The 24,219-nt window shown below is 45.1% G+C and overlaps 1 protein-coding gene and 1 long non-coding RNA gene across 2 annotated transcripts in view; one reads left to right on the top strand and one right to left on the bottom strand.

Annotated features, from left to right (window-relative positions):
* The window catches only part of LOC307146010, a 29,177-nt gene extending 14,390 nt beyond the window's left edge, over positions 1 to 14,787 (bottom strand). The window contains exons 1-2 of the long non-coding RNA XR_013819035.1: positions 14,692 to 14,787; positions 13,304 to 13,518 (exon numbers count right to left, since the gene is read on the bottom strand). This is a non-coding gene — a long non-coding RNA (uncharacterized lncRNA). The remainder of the gene's footprint in view (positions 1 to 13,303; positions 13,519 to 14,691) is intronic.
* The window catches only part of LOC307146006 (uncharacterized protein), a 29,232-nt gene extending 14,035 nt beyond the window's left edge, over positions 1 to 15,197 (top strand). The window contains exons 5-7 of the mRNA XM_079849729.1: positions 6,015 to 6,315; positions 6,767 to 6,862; positions 13,346 to 15,197. Coding sequence (XP_079705855.1) covers positions 6,015 to 6,315; positions 6,767 to 6,862; positions 13,346 to 13,404 — 456 coding nt within the window. The 3' untranslated portion in view covers positions 13,405 to 15,197. The remainder of the gene's footprint in view (positions 1 to 6,014; positions 6,316 to 6,766; positions 6,863 to 13,345) is intronic.
* Positions 15,198 to 24,219: the final 9,022 nt, after the last annotated feature.

Below are 24,219 nucleotides of genomic sequence, written 5' to 3'. Positions count from 1 at the left end.
TGTTTGTGCTATATAGAGTGAATTTACACCTTTGCCATTAACATGTTTATAAATAACTGAAAAAAGCACAAATGTCAAGGCATGTCAGAACATCTCAAGGGCCCCAAAAACACATTGGTCCCCAGAGGGTTAACATAGTAGGATGTCCTGTTACTTTATCCTCTACAGTAAAAGACCTGGGTGTTATTCTAGACTGCAACCTGTCTTTTGAAAATCATATTTCATATGTTACAAGCACAGCCTTTTTCCACCTTAGAAACATTGCTAAGCTACGTAACATGCTATCAGTTTCTGATGCAGAAAAGTTAGTTCATGCATTCATGACCTCGAGACTAGATTACTGTAATGCTTTATTAGCCGGTTGTCCTGCATCCTTAATAAACAAGCTACAGTTAGTCCAAAATGCTTAGCTCCAGTCTATTTAATGGATCTTCTATCGCCCTATAATCCATCGCGCTCTTTAAGATCACTAAATTCAAGGCTTTTGGTCATACCTAGGATATCTAGGTCCACCAAAGGAGGGAGAGCATTTTCATATTTAGCTCCAAAACTCTGGAATAGTCTTCCTGATACTGTTCGTTGCTCAGACTCGCTCTCCCAGTTTAAAACTAGATTAAAGACGCATCTCTTCAGCCAGGCATTCATATAATACTTTAAAATTTTACAGTTAAATCCGACCTCTAGTTCATAAACGCCAGAGGAGAACTGGCCCCCAACTGAGCCTGGGCTCTCCCAAGGTTTTTTTTTCTCCATTAGGTCACCTGATGGAGTTTTTCGGTCCCTTGCCACTATTGCCTTTGGCTTGCTCAGTTAGGGATATTTGGGTATATTTAATTTAATGAATCAATCAACAATACTATTGATCAGCATTACCAAACGTGGACGTTTTCCACTAGAAACAAACATTGTTTGTTGTATGTATTATGATGTATTATTTTAATTTAATACTGTGAAGCTGCTTTGATACAATCTGTATTGTGAAAAGCGCTATATAAATAAACTTGACTTGACTTGACTTGACTATTGCAGCGTTCGCGGTGATGACGCGCGGCCATGCGATAGGAAGGAACAAGCTCATAATCCGTTTCCTTAGAGGAGCCGGACGGATGTATCCCCCGCGGCCCCCCTCGGTTCCTATTTGGGATCATTCTTTGGTCCTGGAGGCCCTGAAAGCTTTTTCCTTTGAACCGCTAGAATCCGTTGATTTGAAATACCTTTCGCTCAAAACTGTTTTTCTGATAGCCCTGTCTTCAGTAAAATGCGCGGGGGATATACACGCGCTATCTGTTAGCCCCGCATGTCTCGAGTTCGGACCAAATGACTCCAAAGTCATCCTCAAACCGAGACACGGTTACATCCCCAAAGCGATTGGCACCCCCTTTAGGGCGCAGATCATCTCCCTGTCGGCTCTGCCAGCATCCGATAGCGAGGACAGTGATAACCTCTTATGCCCCGTCAGGGCGCTGAGAGTTTACATCACGCGTTCCGCCACCTTTAGGTGTTCAGAGCAGCTCTTTGTTTCGTTTAGTGGGCGCACCAGAGGTCTCGCCGCCTCGAAACAGAGCCTGTCCATGTGGATAGTGGACGCTATCGCAGCAGCCTACGCCTCCAAACACCTGCAGTGCCCTATGGGCATCAGAGCTCATTCCACTAGAGCAGGGGTCGGCAACCTTTTTGTCATAAAGTGCCATTTTTAAGTTTCCGAGTTCATCACTGTGCCACAACACACACATAGTCTATATATATATATATATATATATACATATATATATACATACATACATATATACATATATACATATACATATACACACACACTCATATAAATAGGCTACACAAACATTTTACATTTTCATAATGGCTTACACAGAAATAGTAGGCCTACAGAAATGTAAATATTTCTCTTGAAATTTGTTTTAGATTTTTATATATATTATATAAAAAATATCATATCCTTTTACCCAAACTGAATAATAAAAACAAGTTTAAATGGGTAGATTTTATATAAATATTTTTGAGTCTTCATTTTCTTTTCTGACATAACCTAATCCAGTTCTTGTTAAACACACTAGACATGCACATTCTGTGCATTTTAGGCACTTTTGTTTGAAATCATATTTATTTTGTCCATCAAATGTGTGCTTTCACTTTAATTGAGCGTGAGCAGCGCAGACAAAATAGACTAGGCGGCGAAATCCTCGCTTCACTGCTGCTCACGCGACGCTCCTGAATGCACTCATTGATTAACATGCACGCCGAAAAAAATATGCGTGAAACGGCCGTAATTCACGAGGTTTCCTACATGTGCGTTCCGTGTGCACATGTGATGCTGGTGTTGCGCGATGTTAATCATGGGGAGCCCGAGACCAAGTGCATTTGACCGGCATAAAATCGGCATATGTCAGACTGACCGGCCGGTCGCCGGTTATGGCCGATCACGTGAAAATCGGCTGATTTCGGCCACCAGCGGATCAATCGGTGCATCTCTAACTTAATAAAATAAGCTTTTTTTTACTATGAGGAATTATTACATCAAAATGTAGATCTGTGTGCAGGTAGACTACTTTATCTGAATGAAATACATACACTTCTCTCGCATTTGCTTGCGTGTCAGCGATTAACCCTCCGCGTGCCAGTGTTGGCACGCGTGCCTTAGGTTGCTGACGTCTGCACTAGAGGCATGGCCTCGTCGTGGGCTTGGTCCAGCGGAATTTCTATTCACGATATTTGTATGGCGGCGGGCTGGGCCTCCCCATCTACATTCGTGAGGTTTTATAACCTGGAAGTTCCCGCCTTGCAGGCTAAACTGTTGTCAGTATAAGTGATATGCATGTTCTGCCCAGTCGCTCATGTGCAGACTACGTTCATGTACTGCTAGTATTTCTGGTAAATGGCACTAAGGGAATAGTTTCTCTGTATACAGACCGGCTGAGCCACTCTGTCTTTTTTCCCCCGTCATGCGCCTGTGTACTGGTGCTGGCCTGCGCCGCTGGCCTCCTATCCTCCTCTCAGTTGCGCTGGAGATTATTCTCTCTATACATAGACCGGCGAGACCGCTCTATTCTCCCTATGATGTGCTTATGTACTGTGCTGGCCCGCGCTGCTGGCCGCATTGTCTACATTTACACATAGACCGGCAGTGCCGCTCTATTCTTATATAAAGTGCTTATTACATGCGCTGGCCCGTTTCTCCGCTGGCCACCTGGTCCAGCATGTGGTTTTCCCCGGTTACCCTGGGACTCATGCACTGGATGCTCGGCGCGCACAGCGTTGACAAAGGGTTCCCGTAGCGTAAGCAACTTACGCAATACGAGAGAACCTCTCGTAAGAGAACGTACTCGGTTACTAGGGATGTCCCGATCCGATCCACGGCATCGGTATCGTGCCGATACTGGCCCAGAACGCTAGATCGGATATCGGAGGGGAGAAAAAAATATATCCGATACCTATGATCCGATACCTATTAGGGGAGGAACGGTAGGCCTACGTGTATTCGTGTTGAATGTACGTTCGGTACGTTCGGTGCATGGATTTACACGGAGAATACAGTATAAAAATAAATAAAACTCGCGTGCTAATTAATTAATGTAATGCGGAACTACTGTTAGATACGTTCATAGACATATGCAGGTTCTTTAGGGACACCTAATCTCTGTAAAAAAGTTCGAGCTCGGCCAGATTCGGCTCGAAGTCGTTCATCTTCGGATGCGGAGCCGCGCACGTCGTTACAAAAAAAGCCGTGCACACCGCCAAGCGAAATGGGGTCTTGCGAACCCAACGCGCACGACTAACCACACCGCAATGACGTCATTTTTGCCGCGCGCACCTTTGCGCTCGTGCGGACGCATCGAGTATAAACCTAGCTTTAACCAAGCTTTAGCCGAAGCCGGTTTCATTTTTTGTGTGCAAAGGCAAAGGCTTAATGGCCCAATGAAAAATAATGAAAACCAGGACATTTTCATCACTTTATAAAAAACAGCCAGGACGGCCAGGACAGGACGTGAAAACAGGACATGTCCTAGGAAAACAGGACGATTGGTCACCCTAATAAAACTTAATTAATAACAGCAATCTCTTAAATATTTTCTTAATCATGGATCTTTATTTTCATTAAAAAGGCTTATTTCTGCTATTGTAGGCACTTTATGTAAATGTAAGACATTAATTTGGACAAACTGGGTGTCTGATGGTAGACAACGATCCTGCTCGGACAGAATCGGCTCAAAGTTGTGTATCTTCGCAAGCAGAAAGTAATTTTTTTTTTTTTTACAAGGTTACAAACAATGCCGTGCACACCACCACGTGAAATGCGGTCTCATGCTCTCAACACACACGACCGCCCGCCCGCACCGTGATTACATAATTTTTTGCACAGGAACTTTCGTGCTTGTGCGGACATGGCCAGTATAAACCAAGCTTGACACTGCTATTCTCTTGTCTTGTCATGGTGAGCCTGTGGTTCCCTTTTAGTTGCTCACTCCTGACGTCAGGTTAGTGACCGACGAATTGGAATTTGGCTAGAGAGGCCAATCTACTTCGAGTGTAACTAAAATGAGCCAATGCATATCACAATGCGATACTTGCTATCAGCTGCGCAGCATCGTGGCACAAGCATATAATGAGCAGAAGGTGCATCGAGCTGAGCGGTTTATGTCTGCTCTCTAGGGTGCTGCAGCGGGGCCGATTTCCTCTTTGTTTGTTTGCCAGTTCACTGAGCAAAAAGGCTGTTTTCACAGCTGGTCGGGTGCGCTGTGTGAGAGGGCGCCTTTAAACAGTGAAGCACATGACAAACTGCACTATTCCCTGTCTGAGTCGCTGCGACTGTTCCTCTGCGTGCTTCAGCACTGAGAGAGTACTCTCTAAAAGAGCTTACACAGGTTTGAGCTTGGGTCTTTTTAAAGATGACATTAAACCAGTGTGTTTCTGGATGCGGTTGTTACCTGACGCAGAGGGATGGTCACGATTGCTGTGTCACGTGTCTGGGCTTCAAAAACGCTCAAATAGCGTTCATGGATGAGTCATGCACCCATTGCGGGAAGATGATCATCGCTGAGTTGCGGTTGAGACTCCAATACCTCCAAAGAGGTTGGGTCCCCGTGTCTCTGCCTCGATTTAATCCTCCTCAGAGGGGGATGACCAGATGTTGATCGCTGCATCGGACGATGAGCCAGACTTCTTTGGAGGTGACTATTCGGCTATGTTGCCTACTTCGGGAACCATAGCATTGCCTGAGTCAGATCCAGAGATGATGGCTATGCTTTTCTGGGCCGCTCAGATGGCCAGGCTCAAGTGGAACCCACCACATTGTCCCGAGCCTGAATGATTGTCCCTTGAGGCTGGAAGATTGGTTTCTCGGGGTGGGACGCTGAGGTACCTTGCTTTCCGAAGGTGCCTGAGGAGCTCACTACATCGTGGACGGCACCTTTTACTGCCCGAATCTGTCTTGGTAATTCCTCCCCCCCTCACCCTTGATGATGCCCTTGAAGGGTTACACGTCGATTTTCACTGTGGAATGGGCCATTGCTATGCAACTGTGTCCTAACTCCACCTGGCAGGGAAGCCTGTAAGAACTCGTTTGATTTAACCAGCAAGGCCGCCTCTGCCATACACATCATGGCGTGGTTGCAGGTCCGTCAGGCCAAGGCACTGAAGGAACTGCATGAGGGAGGTGCACAAACTTCATTCCGCAACGGACCTCGTGCTTCACGTCACGTCCCGTCGCCACATCTGCTATGCCCTGCTGGTTCAGTTCACCGGCTCGGCTCCTCAGTGAAAACCTTAAAATGCGATACACCTTCTGCTCATTATATGCTCGTACATTGGCATTGCATTGGCTCGTTTTAGTTACACTCAAAGTAGATTGGCCTCTCTAGCAAGATTCCAATTCGTCGGTCGTGATGTCCGGAGTGACCGACTGAAAGGGAACCACACGCTCACCATAACAAGACAAGAGAATAGCAGTGTCAAGCTTGGTTTATACTGAGCTCTTCACTGATCTGATCCGCTCCGTTTAGAGATGTCAGTCTGAGCTGCTGAAGATGGAGGAACAGCAGAAAGCAGCAGAGAAACAGGCTGAAGATCTTATTAAAGAGCTGCAGCAGGAAAACACTGAGCTGAGGAGGAGAAACACTGAGCTGGAGCAGGAAAACACTGAGCAGAAGAGGAGAAACACTGAGCTGGAGCAGGAAAACACTGAGCAGAAGAGGAGAAACACTGAGCTGGAGCAGGAAAACACTGAGCAGAAGAGGAGAAACACTGAGCTGGAGCAGGAAAACACTGAGCAGAAGAGGAGAAACACTGACCTCACTCAAACTGGTGAGTTAAAAATTATGTAACTATCCTTGTATAAACTTTATTTGAATTTATATATCTTTATTGTCCACTGGATGTAAATAGACTCACTTGCGATGTAAATCTCACTCACATTGTGCATTGACCTGTTCTGTTACCACTCAAAGGCTCTCAGGCGAGATCCCAATACATCAGTTCAGTCCGACTTTAAGTCTCCGTTCCCTCCTTAAGGGAATGGGGGTTACATTAGTTACCTAGATGTTTTCTTTCCTGTGTCCTGAAGAACCTGTCCCTTTTTTTAAAACAGCTTCATCCAATAGTGTTTCATTACATCTCATAAAAGCTAATTTTGTTACCCTCAAAACTATCAGACATGAATTAAAAGATTAAAAACTATCATTTTAAATGTTTTTTTAATAAGACAGTCAAAGCTATATTCAGTGATAAATGTGTCTGTGTTTTTCTCTGTATGTAGAATCAGCTGGTTCAGACACAGACAGACGCTCATCAGATGATCCAGGACAGAATGAAGAAGATTCAAGAGATCCAGCACTCAGTAGAGCTGAGAAAGGTTTGTGCTTCGATCAACCCAAATTCATATGGTCATTTCACTAATGGTCATTTCACTCATGGGTCCTATCTTGCACCCAACGCAACTGACTTTGTACATAACGCATGTATCATTCCTATTTTGTACCCGACGCACAGCAGATTTTTCCCTCCACAAACGCACGCTGGTAAATTCGGGAATGAACTTGCGCTTCCGGGGTGGTTCAGTGAAAAGAGGCGTGTTCCGGTGTAAACGTTCCCTGGTGCTATTTTGCAGTTCCAGAAAACAATTCCGCCACAGACCAGGAAAAACCTTGTCTAAAGTCAGTGGTGCGTTGAGATGCTATTTTAACCCTCTGGGGTCTGAGGTTTTTTCTGGCCCTGGAGGTGTTCTGACATGCTCTGACATTTGTGCTTATTTCTGTTACTTGTGACATTTTCATGGCTAAAGTCTGATTACACTGTATTCAGCACAAACTCTGCTACAATAATATGTCAGCAGCATGTGCTGCATTTATGCGTAGTTTGTGAAAATACAAAAAAATTAATTGTCACTGAAATATATATAGATATATAACCCATATAAACCATAATCAATATGGGTTTTATGGCTATATGGGTTATGGGTTATATGGGTTATATATGTATATATAACCCATAATATTTGCTCCAAAACTGGTGATTTGCTGAAAATCACCCTGACTGCTCATTCAGATAAGACAATATATTGATTTAAAAACTGTAAGACATGTTGGAACAAGCGCGCCTGCTCTTAAAGGGAATGTGAGATGATGCTCTGATTGGTTTATTTCATGTTACACCCAAACCACACCTATGAGTAATGAAGCTACTTCAGACCAACACATTTTAGATTTGCGTCGGGCGCAAGAGGCATAATTTATTTTCGTCTGTGTTTATTAATTGTATTAATTTTGAAATGTGAGAGATGGCAGAAGGCAGTAGATGTGGCTTGAATTAGGCAGACTAACACTGAGAAAAATCTGGAAAATCATCATGTCCTTTTACGTGCTGTGTCTAGATAACACTAGTTCCCTTTCGTTGTCACTCCGAGTTACGTCGGATGACGACGAATGGGGTTTCGCTTAGAAAGCCTATCATCTTCGAGTATATAAAAACGAGCCAATGGCAATGAAATGCCATGGGTCTGCGGAATTTGCATAGCGTAACTCCGCCCCACCCTGGGGGTATATAAGGAAGTGCGCTGGCAACATGCAGATATGTTTTCGCTTCGGCCAATTCTGAGTTATCATTTCTTTCTCTTCGAGACGAGCCTCTCTCCAAGTGTTGGTGTGACAGCGAGTTCCAGCGAGTGCACATTCCCTGCTTATCTGTGCAGTGATTTGCCAGTGTGTGTGTGTTCTCTCCCTGGTCGCTTCAACATTTGCGGAGAAATCTCCTTTCTAAAAGAACTTACACGGTGCACGTCTTTTTAAAGATGCCTCGCCCGTGTACTTCTGGTTGCGGTCTATTTGTTTCTGATTCTGATGGGCACAATCTCTGCCTTGTGTGTCTGGGTGTCGAGCACGCTAAGGCAGCGTTTGTGGATGAGTCATGTTCCCACTGCGGGAACATGCCCATCGCACGGTTACGGTCGAGACTCAATGATCTGTATAGTAGAGTCCCCTCATCCGCACCCCAATCTACGAGCTCCGCGAGTACAGTCCTCTGACTTGCCGCGGGTCTCATTCGGCGCTCCAGATGAGGATTCAATGTCGATCGCTGCATCTCAAGGTGGGCAGGAGTCCTCGGGAAGTGATGGTTCGGCTGTGCTGCCACCCTCGGGTGTGCCAGCATTGCCCGAGTCAGATCCCGAGCTGACGGCCATGCTTTCCCGGGCAGCCGTGGCCATTGGACTAGAGTGGTCCCCGCCACCTGGTCCAGTGCGCTCGCGGCTGGACGATTGGTTTTTGGGTGCGGCCGCCGACCCCCGTCGGCGTCCAACCCCAATGCCTTTCTTCCCGGATGTGCATGAGGAGGTCACGAGGTCCTGGAAGGCACCCCTGTCTTCCCGTGATCGCTCGGCGACCTCCTCCGCCTTGCCTCCTCTCGATCAGGCGGCCGCCAAAGGGTACACTGGGGTTTCCCAGGTTGAACGCTCTGTTGCGATGCAACTGTGTCCTCAGAGTGCTTCTTCCCGCAGTGACCCTAAGCACCCCTCCAAGGCCTGTAGGTTCTCCTCCACGCTTGTGGCGAAGGCCTATAGAGCTGCAGGGCTGGCGGCCTCCTCACTGCATGCCATGGCGACACTCCAGGTCTACCAGGCCCAGATGTTGCGTGACATGCACGAGGGGAGGTCTGACCCAGGGCTCTTTGATGAGCTGCATGCCGCCACCGACCTCGCTCTCCGGGCGACGAAGGTGACCGCACGCTCCCTGGGTCAGGTGATGTCCACCTGTGTGGTCCAGGAGCGACACCTGTGGCTCAACCTGGCTGATATGCGGGAGGCAGAGCGGACCAGGTTCCTCGACACCCCCATATCCCAGGCTGGTCTCTTCGGCGGAGCAGTCGAGGACTTTGCCCAGCAGTTCTCGACTGCGCAGAAGCAGACTGAGGCTCTAAAACATGTCCTGCCCCGGCGGCCCGCTGCTCCGGCAGCGCAGCCGTCGGCACAGGTGCCTCAGCCTGCGCGCCGCCGAGGACGCCCTCCTACGGCTCCCGCCCCTCCCGATCGGCCCCAGCAGTCCGCTGCTCCCGAGTCGCGTCGTGGAGGAAGCCGTAGGAAGGCGTCACAGCCCCCTCCATCCCCGCCCCCTCCATCCCCGCCCCCTCGCTAAACGCCAGGCCAAGCGGCGCTCCTGAGGGTGGCTGCTCAGAGATGACACCCAGTTCTGTGCAGGAGACGGTAGCAGGGCCGCTCCTTCCCCCGGTGGAGGGCCGGGGGAGAATCCTTGGTTTTCCCACTCCCGCTGCTCGTCCCTCGACGGGCAGCACCCTAATGTGGTTAAAGACAGAACTGACTCACTCATCTCTGAGCACACAGAGTTCTCGGATGACAGCATGCGCCGCCCACAGGCCACGCTCCTCTCATCCCCCTCTGTCGCCAGTCCCCTGCCAGAGCACGCCCCCGTGGGACGCTGGTCCTCCCCTGGCCTCCTCTGGCTGGACACGGCAAATGACCGTGCCCCCGCACAGGGCCGCTATGCCACCCTCGCCTGGGCCGGTCATTTTGCCTCGCTGCACCACCGACGGTACGTCTGTGGTTCGTATGACCCCGCTGGTATAGTTTCTAGGGGCCTGGCTAGAGCTCCCCAGGCTGTCCCGCTGGGTCGCGAGAACCATCAGGCTCGGCTACGCGATTCAGTTCGCGCGGTCTCCTCCCCGCTTCGCGGGAGTCCGCTCCACTATGGTCGGTGGCAATGCCCCTATCATGAGAGCGGAGGTCGCCACCCTACTGGCGAAGGGTGCGATCGAGACTGTCCCTCCAGCCGAAATGAGGTCCGGCTTCTACAGCCCCTACTTCATTGTACCGAAGAAATGCCGTGGATTACGACCTATCCTGGACCTGCGCGTCTTGAACCGCTCCCTTCACAGGCTGCCGTTCAAGATGCTCATGGCCAAACGCCTTTTCGAATGCGTACGGCCACAGGATTGGTTTGCAGCGATCGACCTGAAGGACGCCTACTTTCATGTCTCCATTCTTCCTCGACACAGACCGTTTCTTCGGTTTGCTCTCCGGGAACACGGGGTTTGCATCCTGAACTATCTCGACGACTGGCTGATTCTAGCTCACTCTCGAGATCAGGTTTGCGAACACAGGGACCTTGTGCTCCGGCACCTAGCTCGTCTGGGCCTTCGGGTCAACTGGGAGAAGAGCAAACTCTGCCCAGTGCAGAGGATCTCTTTTCTCGGTATGGAAATCGACTCGGTCGCCATGTCCGCGCAGCTTACGAGCGAGCGCGCACAGTCACTGCTGACTTGTCTTTGTCAGTTCGAAGGCAAGAGTGCGGTCCCACTGAAACGTTTTCAGAGGCTCCTGGGGCATATGGCATCCGCAGCCGCTGTAACGCCGCTCGGTTTGCTTCATATGAGACCGCTTCAGCTTTGGCTTCGCGATCGAGTCCCGAGGTGGGCATGGCAACACGGCACGCTCCGAGTCCCAGCGACTCCGACCTGCCATCAGACCTTCACCCCGTGGTCGAACCTCAGTTTTCTATGGGCCGGAGTGCCTTTTGAACGAGCTTCCAGGCATGTTGTTGTGTCAACAGATGCCTCCACCACGGGCTGGGGTGCCATGTGCAATGGACATGCTGCCTTTGGCATGTCAATTGCCTCGAGTTGCTGGCCGTACGCCTTGCCCTGCACCGCTTTCGGGCGTTGCTCAAGGGTCAACACGTACTAGTTCGATCAGACAATACCGCCACAGTAGCGTACATCAACCGTCAAGGTGGTCTACGCTCCCGCCGTATGTTGCAACTCGCCCGCCACCTCCTCATATGGAGTCAGAAGCATCTGAGGTCGCTTCGAGCCATTTATATTCCGGGACACCTGAACCAGGCGGCCGACGAGCTGTCTTGAGTTCGGCCTCTCGCTGGAGAATGGCGACTCCATCCCCAGTCGGTCCAGCTGATTTGGGATCAGTTCGGGGACGCTCAGGTAGATCTGTTTGCCTCCCACGACTCGTCCCACTGCGACCTGTTTCATTCCCTGACCGAGGGCACGCTCGGCACGGATGCACTGGCGCACAGCTGGCCGCGGGGCCTCCGCAAATATGCGTTTCCCCCAGTGAGCCTTCTTGCGCAGACCTTGCGCAAGATCAGGGAGGACGAGGAGCAGGTCATTTTGGTTGCCCCATATTGGCACAACCGCCCCTGGTTCCCAGAACTAGTACTGGATATGTGCCCAAGGTTTCTACCACTCCCTTTCGAGACCAGGTAGTGAACCTGCAAGCGCTGCCCTCGGAGGAGGCAGACCCAGCCTTGGCACTGCTCTGTCCAGTACGCGCCCTCCGTGCTTATGTAGACAGAACGCAGTGTTTCAGGACCTCAGACCAGCTCTTTGTCTGTTATGGTGGGAAGCTGAAGGGAAAGGCTCTCTCCAAGCAAAGGTTGTCTCACTGGATAGTGGACGCCATTGCTTTGGCATACCAGCAGCAAGGTCGACCGTGCCCCCTTGGTGTGAAGGCTCACTCCACTCGTGGTGTGGCCTCCTCTTGGGCTCTAGCGCATGGCGCCTCGCTAACAGAGCTGCAGGCTGGGCGACACCAAACACATTTGCGAGATTCTATAATCTCCGAGTAGAGCCAGTTTCTTCTCATGTACTCGCTTCAACTAGCCGGTACTAGATTCTGCTCAGGTGTCTTCACTTGCTCGCCATTCCTCTCCACGGACGGGATACGTGCGATATTCTCCTCAGGTGAGCCTAATAAGCCCTGAGTCTCATCCAGCACTGTTGACGTCAACGCCAGAGTTATGCCACCGGCAGCTCTCGCGCTTGGCTAGGTGCCTCCGTTTGCATGGTTCCCCCTCTGGGCGACCCCCACATGTGTATTCCACTGTAAGCCTCTCTGAGCATGTGTCTTTCCCTCGGCAAGCCACCTTGCCACCCCTGGGGTTGAAATATTCCACCTGCGGCTGGACACCCCAGTGTTTCTCCATATGCAGCCCCTCTGGGTCATATGTGTATTCCAAGTCCCCCCCTTCGGGCTGGGCGTGATTGCATATTCCACTGGGATATGCTTCCCAGTGTACCTTGGTATTCCTGTGTTAAGTAGGAGTCCTTCGTCCGTGCCAGTCTCACGACAGGGAGCTCAGACTTACGCAGGGCACTGGAAGACAGTCGAGAGGTGGCGTGATTACACTGGGAACCCCATTCGTCGTCATCCGACGTAACTCGGAGTGACAACGAAAGGGAACGTCTCGGTTACGTATGTAACCCTCGTTCCCTGAGTAGGGAACGGAGACGTTACGTCTCCCTGCCACTTCCGCTGTACCGCTGTACCGCCTGAGTTCAGTCTCGGCTCCTCAGCGAAGACATATCTGCATGTTGCCAGCGCACTTCCTTATATACCCCCAGGGTGGGGCGGAGTTACGCTATGCAAATTCCGCAGACCCATGGCATTTCATTGCCATTGGCTCGTTTTTATATACTCGAAGATGATAGGCTTTCTAAGCGAAACCCCATTCGTCGTCATCCGACGTAACGTCTCCGTTCCCTACTCAGGGAATGAGGGTTACATACGTAACCGAGACGATATGTGTTGTTAAATGTCTGCGCTTCATAACACAGAGTCAGTTCCCTTGCAGAACTGCTGTAGCTTAAAATAATTATCGCAAATAAAAAGTGCACATGTTAAAAGGTGACTGAGAACTTTTGAAGCTATAATAAAAATCACACTTTTTAGTTTTTTGGAATTGTTCTCTTTGACTCAAATTGCTTCTTGTTACAGGTTCTGAAATTACAAATGTAAAATATTATGAAAAAGTAATAAAATGAAGAAACATACCGGAATGAATTAAATTATCATCATCACTCTGCTCTTCCTCAGCTGTGGTTTCTCTCCTTATCTTCACCATCATCATCATCATCCCTCTGCTCTTTCTTTAGCTGTGGTTTCTCTCCTCATCTTCATCATCTTAAGTGGCGTCTGCTACATCTGCTGTTCTCCAGCATTGCAGTCTGAACCCAGAGACTCTGCAGGTTTGATCGGTGGATCCATGACTGTCACACACACACACACACACACACACACACACACACACACACACACACACACACACTCTCTCTCTCTTCTGATCTTTCAATTTATATAACAACTGTTCCTCTGAAGGAGACTATTTTAAAGAATAATAAACTGTAAGCAGACTGGATGTAACATTTTAAGATATGTCAAAATAGCAGTATCTATCATAGACCATGGAGCCGTTCTAATATGTCACAACAAGCAGAAAACATTTTCCATTATAACAGAGTTAAGGTGCAGTAAAATGAGCTGTTGTTCTGTGAATTTTCACTGGTGAATTCCAGTCATTTCCATAAGAATCTACAAGATCTGCAATTTCGTGTGTGGTCAGAAATGTGTAAACCCTAACGCTCAAAATAATGAATTGGTTTGAGTAGGACAAACTTAAATTAAACTAGTTAGTTCAGTCAAATGAACTTTTATGAGTATTTAGCACTTTCTTTTTCTTTCAAGTTCACAGAACTGATATATTTTAAGTAAACTGTTTCATTGTTTTGTGTTTTATGAAATTATTTCTTTTAATTTAGACAAACTTAAGTTTAACGGAAACGGCTGGGATATATTACGGCTAAAATTAAGTGTAATATAATGGGTTTTTTTTGTGCAAGATTAATGTTAAGTGGGAGATTTAGTAGTGATTAATGTTTTGTTATGCTAATTTAGGAGAATTTCTGTTAATGTTGGTTTTAGGATAGTTATCATCATGGTGACAAGTGGTGCATGCAGCTTGATTTGAGAGCAAATGAAACCTTTATATTCCTACACTCATACAGCAAGTGCTACTGTATAACATACTATTGTTGACATGTCTACAAACTCGTGTGTTAGCAAACTAGCTTGTTAAAGCTAGCTAAGTTTATACTAATCAAATTGTTCACATTGAGATTGCGTGAAAGTTTTAAGTTAAAGGTGCAATGTGTGATATTTCTGAGGATCTATTGACAGAAATGCAATATAAGATCCTATCTCCCCTTACCTAGCTGCTTTGATGCTCTTATCCATAGCTCTTATCTTATACTAACTAGCATGGAAACAAGCTATGGTAAAGTCAGTGAATAAAAGACTAACTCAGTGATAAACAAGTAAAAATAACAAATCGCAATAACATGTGGTTTTACTGAATAATTAAGTAAATATAATATAGAAAAAACCTCATTGCTTGACTTGCTACTCTCTGCTGACTCAGACGACGACATCTTCCGATCCTACGTTGGCCACCGTAGCCTCTCATTCAAGTTTGAAATGTCAAGGAAAGGCCGCGAATTATTGACCGGTTGCAATTCGCAATTCTCACCACTAGATGCCGCTAAAAATCACACACTGCACCTTTAAATGTATGAATTTGTGTACTCAAACATTTAAAGTTAAGAACAATTAAAAATCTGCCAGTTCTGCTTAAACTTTGAATTTCTTAACTTAAAGTTTAGGCAACTGATTGCCTTACATTTTTGGGCTTTTGCCAACTTATTCAGGTTTACTGCTTTTGTTGTCAAGGAAAGAAAAGTTGCTGAATGAATTGCTTAAGGGATTACAAAATAATATCTGAATGCATTCAAGTTCTCCAGCATGCATGTATGTTTATAGCACTGTTATTTTAATTGAATCATGTTGCAAAACGGACCAACTGGAGTGAAATGTTCAATAAAGACAGAACTGTAAACTGCTCGTCTGAATTTATTTATTATATATATTTTGAAATGAGTGAAAAACAATGGAATTATACACCAGAAACTTGAAAAATAGTACAAATAAACGTGTGATGGTAAAGAGAGCTTCAGAAATCAGAATCAAGGCAGATCCAGTGGAAAAAGGTGAAGGCTGATTTGAAAAAGACTACTAGTTAATAGAAGATTATGATGGCAAGGCAGCGCAGGCTTGCATGGACAACTCGATCCGATGGTCAGACGTGAAGTGATGAACCCAGTGTTGGTGAAGACAAGAGTGAAGACATAAACTGCAACGGCGAACTTCCAGACGAAGACAAAGCAGGAAACACGAGGAGCCGAAGAAACGAGGAGCTGAAGAAACAGGAACACAACAAGCAACATCCACAAAACAACGATCTGACAAACACAAGACGCATGAGGTGAGTATAAATAGGCAGTGGTAATGCACACCACCTGTCGCTGATTTCCCCGAAGGATAATCAGCGACCACGCCCACACACACACACACACATTCATTCACAAATACACACACACAGCGAAAGGGAGCGTCAATGAATTCCTCAACCATGACAATTATTCATTGTTTTGATCAATTGGCATCCATAAAACGTAGTTATAATCTGCATTCTCATGTATGTATGTGCGCTGAACGCTAACCGGAAACTCCCGATATGCAAGTAGAACGCGGAAGTAGTTGTGCAAGTAGCCCATTGTAATTTGACTAGTAATAAATTAGTTTCAGATATCCTCAAATGTATTTTGGATATCTTTAAAAATGATAAATTAAAGATATCTTCAATTTGATTACAACTAGTCAAAAAACAGTTAGAGATATCTTGAATTATAATTTTTAGTAGAAATAATTCAGTTAGAGATTTAATTATCACTAGTAAAATTGTAATTCAAAATATCTCTAATTAGAATTATGCCTAGGACAAAATCAATTATTGATATCTTTAATTACAATTTCTACTAATCAATACTCATTTGAAGATATCTGGAAATATTTTCCAATGGAAGTCAATTTAAGAATATGACTAGTCATAATCACATTGTAGATACAGTACCTACAGCGAGGTGGAGGGTAGGGACCCGACTCAGGAGGCATAGCGTTTCGAAGTGGGGTGTGAGTGTGCGGAGCAACACTTACCTGACTCCACGGTTGTGCAGAGGGTGTGTGAGAGAAGGATTGAGAATCTGGGTACCGCTGACTGAGACGCCAGAGATGGATCAGAATAATGATTCAACAAAAGATTCTCCGCCCTCCGGGAAAAGAGCAGCTGTGTTCAACTCCGGGTCGCCCGTCTCAGGGGTGGCTGAGAAGGGTGCTGCCGTCTTCATGCGAAGGCTCGACGTCACAGTAGAGCTGGCTGTGGCAGAGGTTTGTTTTTAATTGACACCCTTTGCGACGAACAGACTGAGGAGCAGCCCACGAGTGACTCTGATAGCACATCAGGGCAAGTTCTTGGTTGCCTCAGCCTGCTTCTGAACTGCGGAGAACGGCTGGGCACAGTCCTCAACAGTGTCAACGAAAAGGCTGTCTCGTGAGATGGGAACATCGAGAAAGCAAATGTTGGTGATATCTAGGGTTGGGAACCGAAAACCGGTTCTTATCCAGAACCGGTAGTGTTTTTTGAAAAATACCGGAACCGTGCGAAATTCCTAAGTTTCGGTTCCAAAAACTGTTCTGGGCCGATTTGTGGGCGAAGTGCTGGAAGCTTATCCTTTAATAGCGACGTCTCACATTCACATTGAATATTAAAGGAGTAATGAAAGCACTCGTGCTACTCATATACGTTTTAAGAGAGAGAGAGAGAGAGACCCACGCGATCTTCACACAGGAACATTCAAATCTGTTTGCGGCGCTGTCGCTGAGAGAGCAGTTGTCAATATGAAACAGCTTTACTTTCACAATCTTTTCAACAACACAGCATCGGTATTTCGGTGTTACAAATATTCAAATGATCACAGAAGTACTGAAATAAAAGTTTAGAGTTCGAGAATAAACACTGATGTCTACAGTAGCAAGCAACCAAAACAGAGTAAATCACCTTTTGAAAGTCTCTTCAAATAACGAAAATTCGCTTCAGAATTTACTAAATGTAGCTATATAATGATGTAACATCATGAATGCCTTTTTTCAAACCGTGTTTTTGTCTTTTCCTGAATCACTACGTTAAGCCTGTAATAAGCGTTTATACTCGGACTACTTTACACCGGCACCGCTGCGGAGTAGCACAGTGCCTGAGTGACTCACGCGCGTCATAGAAATAAACATAGAGAAGTAGCTCCGGCTTCAATGTTCTTCCGCAAGACGCATGCAGTTCTGTTTATTTAACTGCTAGAGAGCTGATTCATCCAGTAATGAAGTGAAGTCTTTATGAATCAATCATTCAAATCGAAATATTATGTTTCACCTGTCTGGATCTTACATGTGTGTTCAAATATATTCTACCCCTTCTGAGAGGGTATTCTCCACTGCTGGAGATACAATAAGCTGTTCAGTTCTGCTCGCAGTTCAACCCCGACTCAGAACTACCCTCGTGCATTATGAGTGTTTTGGCCGTCACATGCAGGGAAGAGGCGGTCTACAGTAGCACTGCAGCCCCACCACTGAGGGTAGTGAGAGAAGAAAAACTTTTTCTGCAGATTTAGGCATGTTTGCCTTGCCATATTGGCACCAATATAACCCTCTCTCAGATGCAGCGATCGGCATCTGATCCTCAGCTGGAGCCCCGAATGAAATGCTAGGTCCATCATGAGAAGGACCAACAATCCCATCCGGAAGCTGCCAGGCATGCGAGACAGAGATTGTGGCCATCAAACTCGACAGCACACGGCGCGCTGAACGCTCAAGCGTTAATGAGAAAGGCAAGACGAACAATGTGCCAACAAGGTAATGCTCTCATGAGAGAACATGAACCACCCACGAATGCAGTCTCAGCATGTTTGCGATGCGATAAGAGGAGTGAGGGATCCACAGGTATTGGTTACCGGATGGGGAGACCCTCACTGTGATCCTCAGGTCACCCTGGCTATTCGCCGAAGAAGCCGTTTTCACAAGTTTACGAGAAAGGTGAGGCGAACAACGTGCCGACGTGCTCGTGCTCTCTTGAGAGAACTTGAACCACCCACGAACGCAGTCACAGCACGTTTAAGCCAAGGGATGTGAAACAGTAATCGTGGCCGTCAAATGAGGATAGGAAACGACCGCATCCAGAAACACACGGGTGGAACGACATCTTTAAAAAAGACGCAACGTCACACTCATGTTTGCTCTCCCTTTACTGGAGCAGCAGAAGAGAAACTAGATCGGGGCATAGGCGAAGGGACTCCACCTCGTTTGAGGAAATCCCCGCTTTCAAATGGTGCTTGACTCCCACACCTTATTAGCCCGCTGTGTACTCACACGTTCTTTGAAAGCACAACCTCTCTCTCAGGCTTGTGAAACAGCAACTCTTTGAAGGCGCAACAATCTCGAAGAACTGTGAAAACTGCTGTTTATGCAGCTCTCTGGAGTCCCGATCTCCACTGTGAGCGCTGTCACACCAACACCAACTCGAGAGGCTCCTACAAAAAGAACAACAGACTCGTCTTGGTAAACTCGTCTGTGAATTCGCAGAGCAGAACATATGAACTGCTCGGCTCTGAAGCGAAAGGCAAATATGAAAATAAATAAATAAAAGGCAGATAAAAATTTTGTCGGCCTAACCCGACGTGACGTCGGGAGTGACTGTCTGAAGGGAACACAGAAGATGTCACTGTGAAACATGTTTAGCATGTCGTTGCTATCAAGCTGCAATTGTATAAACTGTGATACATAATTGTGATAAACTGAGAATATAAACTTGATATTCTAAAACTTTCTTACACTATTACAATCTCAAAGGAACTGTTCCATATTCATGATTATGGGTGGAGCTATTAGTCCAAATTGCAACAGAAGCAAACTCAACTGATATTGTATCCTCAATATGTCCTGATTAAAGGGGGAAAAAGCCCAGAAGAAACCCATCAGGGGAAAGTTTAGAAAAAGACCCAAATATACCCTATTCATACGCCTCTTCATTCTCTTTCTCACGTGAATAGGATAAAAAATCTAACCTTTAGATATCACCATGAAAATTACTGAGTTGATTACTTACATCAAGACAAACATAAAATGTATTACAAGCTTTTTTAAATTGTTCGTTAACATGAGCAAACGGTGCATAATCTAATTACGTGTGCTAATTTGCATAAATACCAAAACAGATCTAAACATTGGGTATAGTGATTAGCCAGGTGAAAATGTCTTGTTGAATCTTGTTGACATTTAACAGTAAAAGACTTAATGTTAAGGTCTGAATGGACCCATTTAGGCGACCCATGAGCATTAATACATAGAGGCAGGAAGAATTACTTTAAACCAGCATTTATTAATTATTATTGCAGAGATTATTTCACCAATAATAGTCGTACCACAGCTCAATACACATCCAGATGTTCCCAATAAATTGTAGTTGATCACCAGGTATGTTTTATTAATGTAGGTTGAATAATCCATGTAGGAGAAACAAAAGGAAATCTTTCTTACCTGAGTGACAGCTTAGTGACAGTTGATTGACAGTTGAGTGGACCTTGAATGAATGACTGAATCTCTGCCCCTTATGGTGACATTTGTTTGACTCTATTGTCTTTTACTGTAAGATGTCAACAAAATTCAACAAGACATTTTCACCTGGCTATATCCAATGTTTAGATATGTTGTGTTATTTATGCAAATTAGCGCATACATTATTATACACCGTTTGCTCATGTTACCAAAAAATGTCACAAAATTTGTAATACATTTTTTGTTTGTCTTAATGTAAGTAATCAACTCAGTCATTTTCATGGTGATATCTAAAGGGTAAAAATTTTGCCTATTCACGTAATAAAGAGAATGAAGAGGCGTATGAATAGGGTATATTTGGGTATTTTTCAAATCTTTCCCCTAATGGGTTTCTTCGGGGCTTTTTCTTCCTTACTCAGGACATATTGAGGATACAAAATCAGTTGAGTTTGCTTCTGTTGCAATTTGTCCTAGGTGGAGCCTCATTTTGGCTTAAAATGATTGGACTATATAGCATCGCTGCAAGTGTGTAAAGACTTAAGAGAAAGTGAAGCTAAACATATGAACAGGAGGCTTCATCAAACAGCATTTCATTTCAGAAACTCTGAAATCAACGATCAGATCTGATATTCACTCACAGGTAAGTGATGGAAATGTAAGAGCTAGTTCAGTAGATTCATCAGATTGTTGGTAAAAGTACTGTATGTCTTTTTTTTTTTTTTTTGTGGTTGTAAATCAAAGTGTGATTATTTGTGGTCATGTCACACTTTAGAGACTTTAGAAACAGGAAGTACTTGAAGTGGCGGCAGAATGAACAAATGAAAAATCAGAATGATGACTTCTCTATAAAGTCACGTCTATTAACCCTCTACAGCACAGCGTTGAAAGTTTTCTTAAGCTCTATGTTCAGTACTATATGTTTCTATAAAAGACTGCAACCAATTAGAATGGTAAAAAATAATCAAAGAGCAGTGTAATAAGGTGTGGGAGTCGAGCATCATTTGAAAGCAGGATTTCCTTTTCTGACACAGTCACAGGAGCACATGATGTGAGAAGAAAGTAAGATTATTTTGCTTTAGTAATCTTATTTAAAATGACATGAACTGTACATTAAAAAAAAACGTGTGTGTGAATGAAGGTCTAGAGAAGGTTATATGAAGTTTTTATTTTATTTTGCATGTTCAGAAATGTAGTTTTTCCTTTTGTTGCCTCAGGGAAACGTTGTGCATTAAGGGGTACTTTTCAAGGATGTCTTTGCTAACAATGTGTTTGGACATAATCTCATATTAATTTATCATGTATTAGTGCACAATATAAGCTCTAAATACAGTCAGTAGATTTCAGAGGTGGAAAGTAACTAATTACAAATACTTTCGTTACACTTGAGTACATTTTTTTTCCACTTTCTTGAGTATAATTAAATCACTTTCTTGAGTATAATTAAATTAAACTTTTTCTTGAGTTGAATAAAAATAAAGTATTCAACTTGGCTACATTTATTTTGCACCAAAAATACAAAGTACTTTGACAAAGGTGCGGACGGAGCAACAAGGCAAGCTGACATTTGACAGACACTTTTCAAACTAATAACAGTAATAACACTAATAATAAATAACAGACAGATCTGAAGCGTTTCAGCCAATAACAGACAGATCTGAAGCGCTTCAGCCAATAACAGACAGATCTGAAGCGCTTTAGCCAATAACAGACAGATCTGAAGCGCTTCAGCCAATAACAGACAGATCTGAAGCGCTTCAGCCAATAACAGACAGATCTGAAGCGCTTCAGCCAATAACAGACAGATCTGAAGCGCTTCAGCCAATAACAGACAGATCTGAAGCGCTTCAGCCAATAACAGACAGATCTGAAGCGCTTCAGCCAATAACAGACAGATCTGAAGCGCTTCAGCCAATAACAGACAGATCTGAAGCGTTTCAGCCAATAACAGACAGATCTGAAGCGCTTCAGCCAATAACAGACAGATCTGAAGCGCTTCAGCCAATAACAGACAGATCTGAAGCGTTTCAGCCAATAACAGACAGATCTGAAGGACAGATCTGAAGCGCTTCAGCCAATAACAGACAGGTCTGACTCAGGTGCACAACCAACCAAAACTTCCAGTTCAGCTGGGGGGCGGGGTGTTCAAACTGTGCTTTGTCATTCAATCACTGGCGCTCGTGTTTTGAATCACTATCGCCAACGTTTCAAGGGGTGGTTGAGTATGATTTAACTTTTCTAACTTGAACTAACTAGTGTGTAATGTTGCTTTTTGAGCATAAACAACATCTGCAAAGTTACAACGCTCAAAGTTCAAAGCAAAGGGAGATATTTGCTTTTAAAGAAATCGTTTTTTAAAGACTACAACAAACGGCTGGTAGAGACTACACTACATTCCTCACGGGTTAGTGACATCACCAACCCTAAAATTTACATAAACCCCGCCCCCAGGAACACACAGTCCATAGAGACAGAGCGCAACGCGTCATAATCTGAAGACCACGCCCACCCAGGGGGAAAACAAACCAACCGTCCCCATTGACTTTGCATTGCGCGAGGCTGCCTCCTTGTCATTTCTTGCTTCTAACAAAAGACAGAAAAATGCCTAAAAGCTGATGTGTGACAAGGTGTACAGCAAACAAGCTAAGGAACCCAGAAATAAGTTTTCATAAGCTGTCGACCCCAAAAAACGAGTGTTTAGGACATAAAAGTGGATACAGGCAGTTGAGACAGAGCGTCACGTGTCTCATTACTCTGAGAACTAACGTACGCCCGCTGGAGGAGACCGTAATCGGCGACACAGGATAGTTTATCTTACAGAAATATAATATATAAAACAGACATTTGGATATTTGACTCACCAGTGACCAAATGTTTAACTTACTGCACACGTAGTGTATTTTTAGTGCATACTGAGTGTCAGGATCCCACAATTTACCCATTCGTTCCAGCCTGTATCCACTTTTATGTCCTCAAACGCTCGTTTTTTGGGGTCGACAGCTTATGAAAACTTATTTCTGGGTTCCTTAGCTTGTTTGCTGTACACCTTGTCACACATCAGCTTTTAGGCATTTTTCTGTCTTTTGTTAGAAGCAAGAAATGACAAGGAGGCAGCCTCTCGCAATGCAAAGTCAATGGGGACGGTTGGTTTGTTTTCCCCCTGGGTGTGGGCGTGGCCTAAATGCGCTCTGTCTCTATGTTGAGAAGAGGAAGAGATGTAGTAGAGCACATTTGTGAGTCAACTCAAACTGTAGCATCCGTCTTTTCACATGCAATAGAAAGTCACTCTGTGTGCATCTCACAACAATTCCTATACGAGCGATTTATAGATTATCATGACAGAATATGCTAATTGAAGATAGTTAACTCCACATCAGCAACATCAATTCATCAACTAACCATTCAGAGACGTCCTGTTGCATACTACGTGTTGTCACTTCTTCTTTAGTCTCTCCATCTTTGTCTGACTCCGTTTAAACATAAAAGGCAGAACAGTTTCTGTAATTTTAGTGTATGTCTGCATGAGGTAATGAAACCCCGCCCCCTGTGCCGGGAGCAATAGCATATTTGCATTTAAAGGGCCAGACACAAACCTCAAAAATTGAAAATTTTTAACATGCTATATAAAAATATCTGTGGGGTATTTTGAGCTAAAACTTCACGCACACACTCTGGGGACATCAGAGATTTATTTAACATCTTGTGAAAAGGGCATTATACCACTCCTTTCAATATTTCAGTGAATGTAAGTGAGCTATGCTCATATTCTGATTTTAAATTTTAATTATGGCAACTCCTGAAATGGGTCATACCATTGATAATAGCAGAGCACTGAGCAGTTGAAGTAAATAAAAAACTCGGTTCATAACATAGACACCGTTATTGCATGGACGGAGCAAGAACAATGTAAGTGTCTACAATACATGCACACTGTTCAATTAAATGGTAAAGCTCACCCTCTTTAATAATACAGTTAAACTAAATGTAGAGTTAATAGAGTCATACAGTGAATGTAAAGAGTCAAGTCAAGTCACCTTCATTTATATAGCACTTTTAAATGGTAAATGGACTGCATTTATTTATCGCTTTCACAGACCTATGGCATCCAAAGCGCTTTTACATATAGCCTCACATTCACCCATTCACACACTGATGACGGTGTCAGCCATGCAAGGCGCCATCCAGCTCGTCGGGAGCAGTTGGGGTTAGGTGTCTTGCTCATGGACACCTCGACACTTGGTCAGGTAGAACCGGGGATTGAACCACCAACCTTCCGGTTTGTAGACAACCTACATGAACCACTGAGCCACTGCCGCCCCCGGCACTGAGTAAGTAAGATTATTATTATATAACCCTCTACAGCACAGCGCTGAAAGTTTTCTTAAGCCCTATGTTCAGTACTGTATGATTCTATTCTATAA

Source organism: Squalius cephalus, assembly GCF_949319135.1.
Source record: "Squalius cephalus genome assembly, chromosome: 18".
NCBI classification, from domain to species: Eukaryota; Metazoa; Chordata; class Actinopteri; order Cypriniformes; family Leuciscidae; genus Squalius; species Squalius cephalus.
The sequence above is the reverse complement of the archived record's forward strand: the minus strand, read 5'-3'. Positions and strand labels throughout refer to the sequence as shown.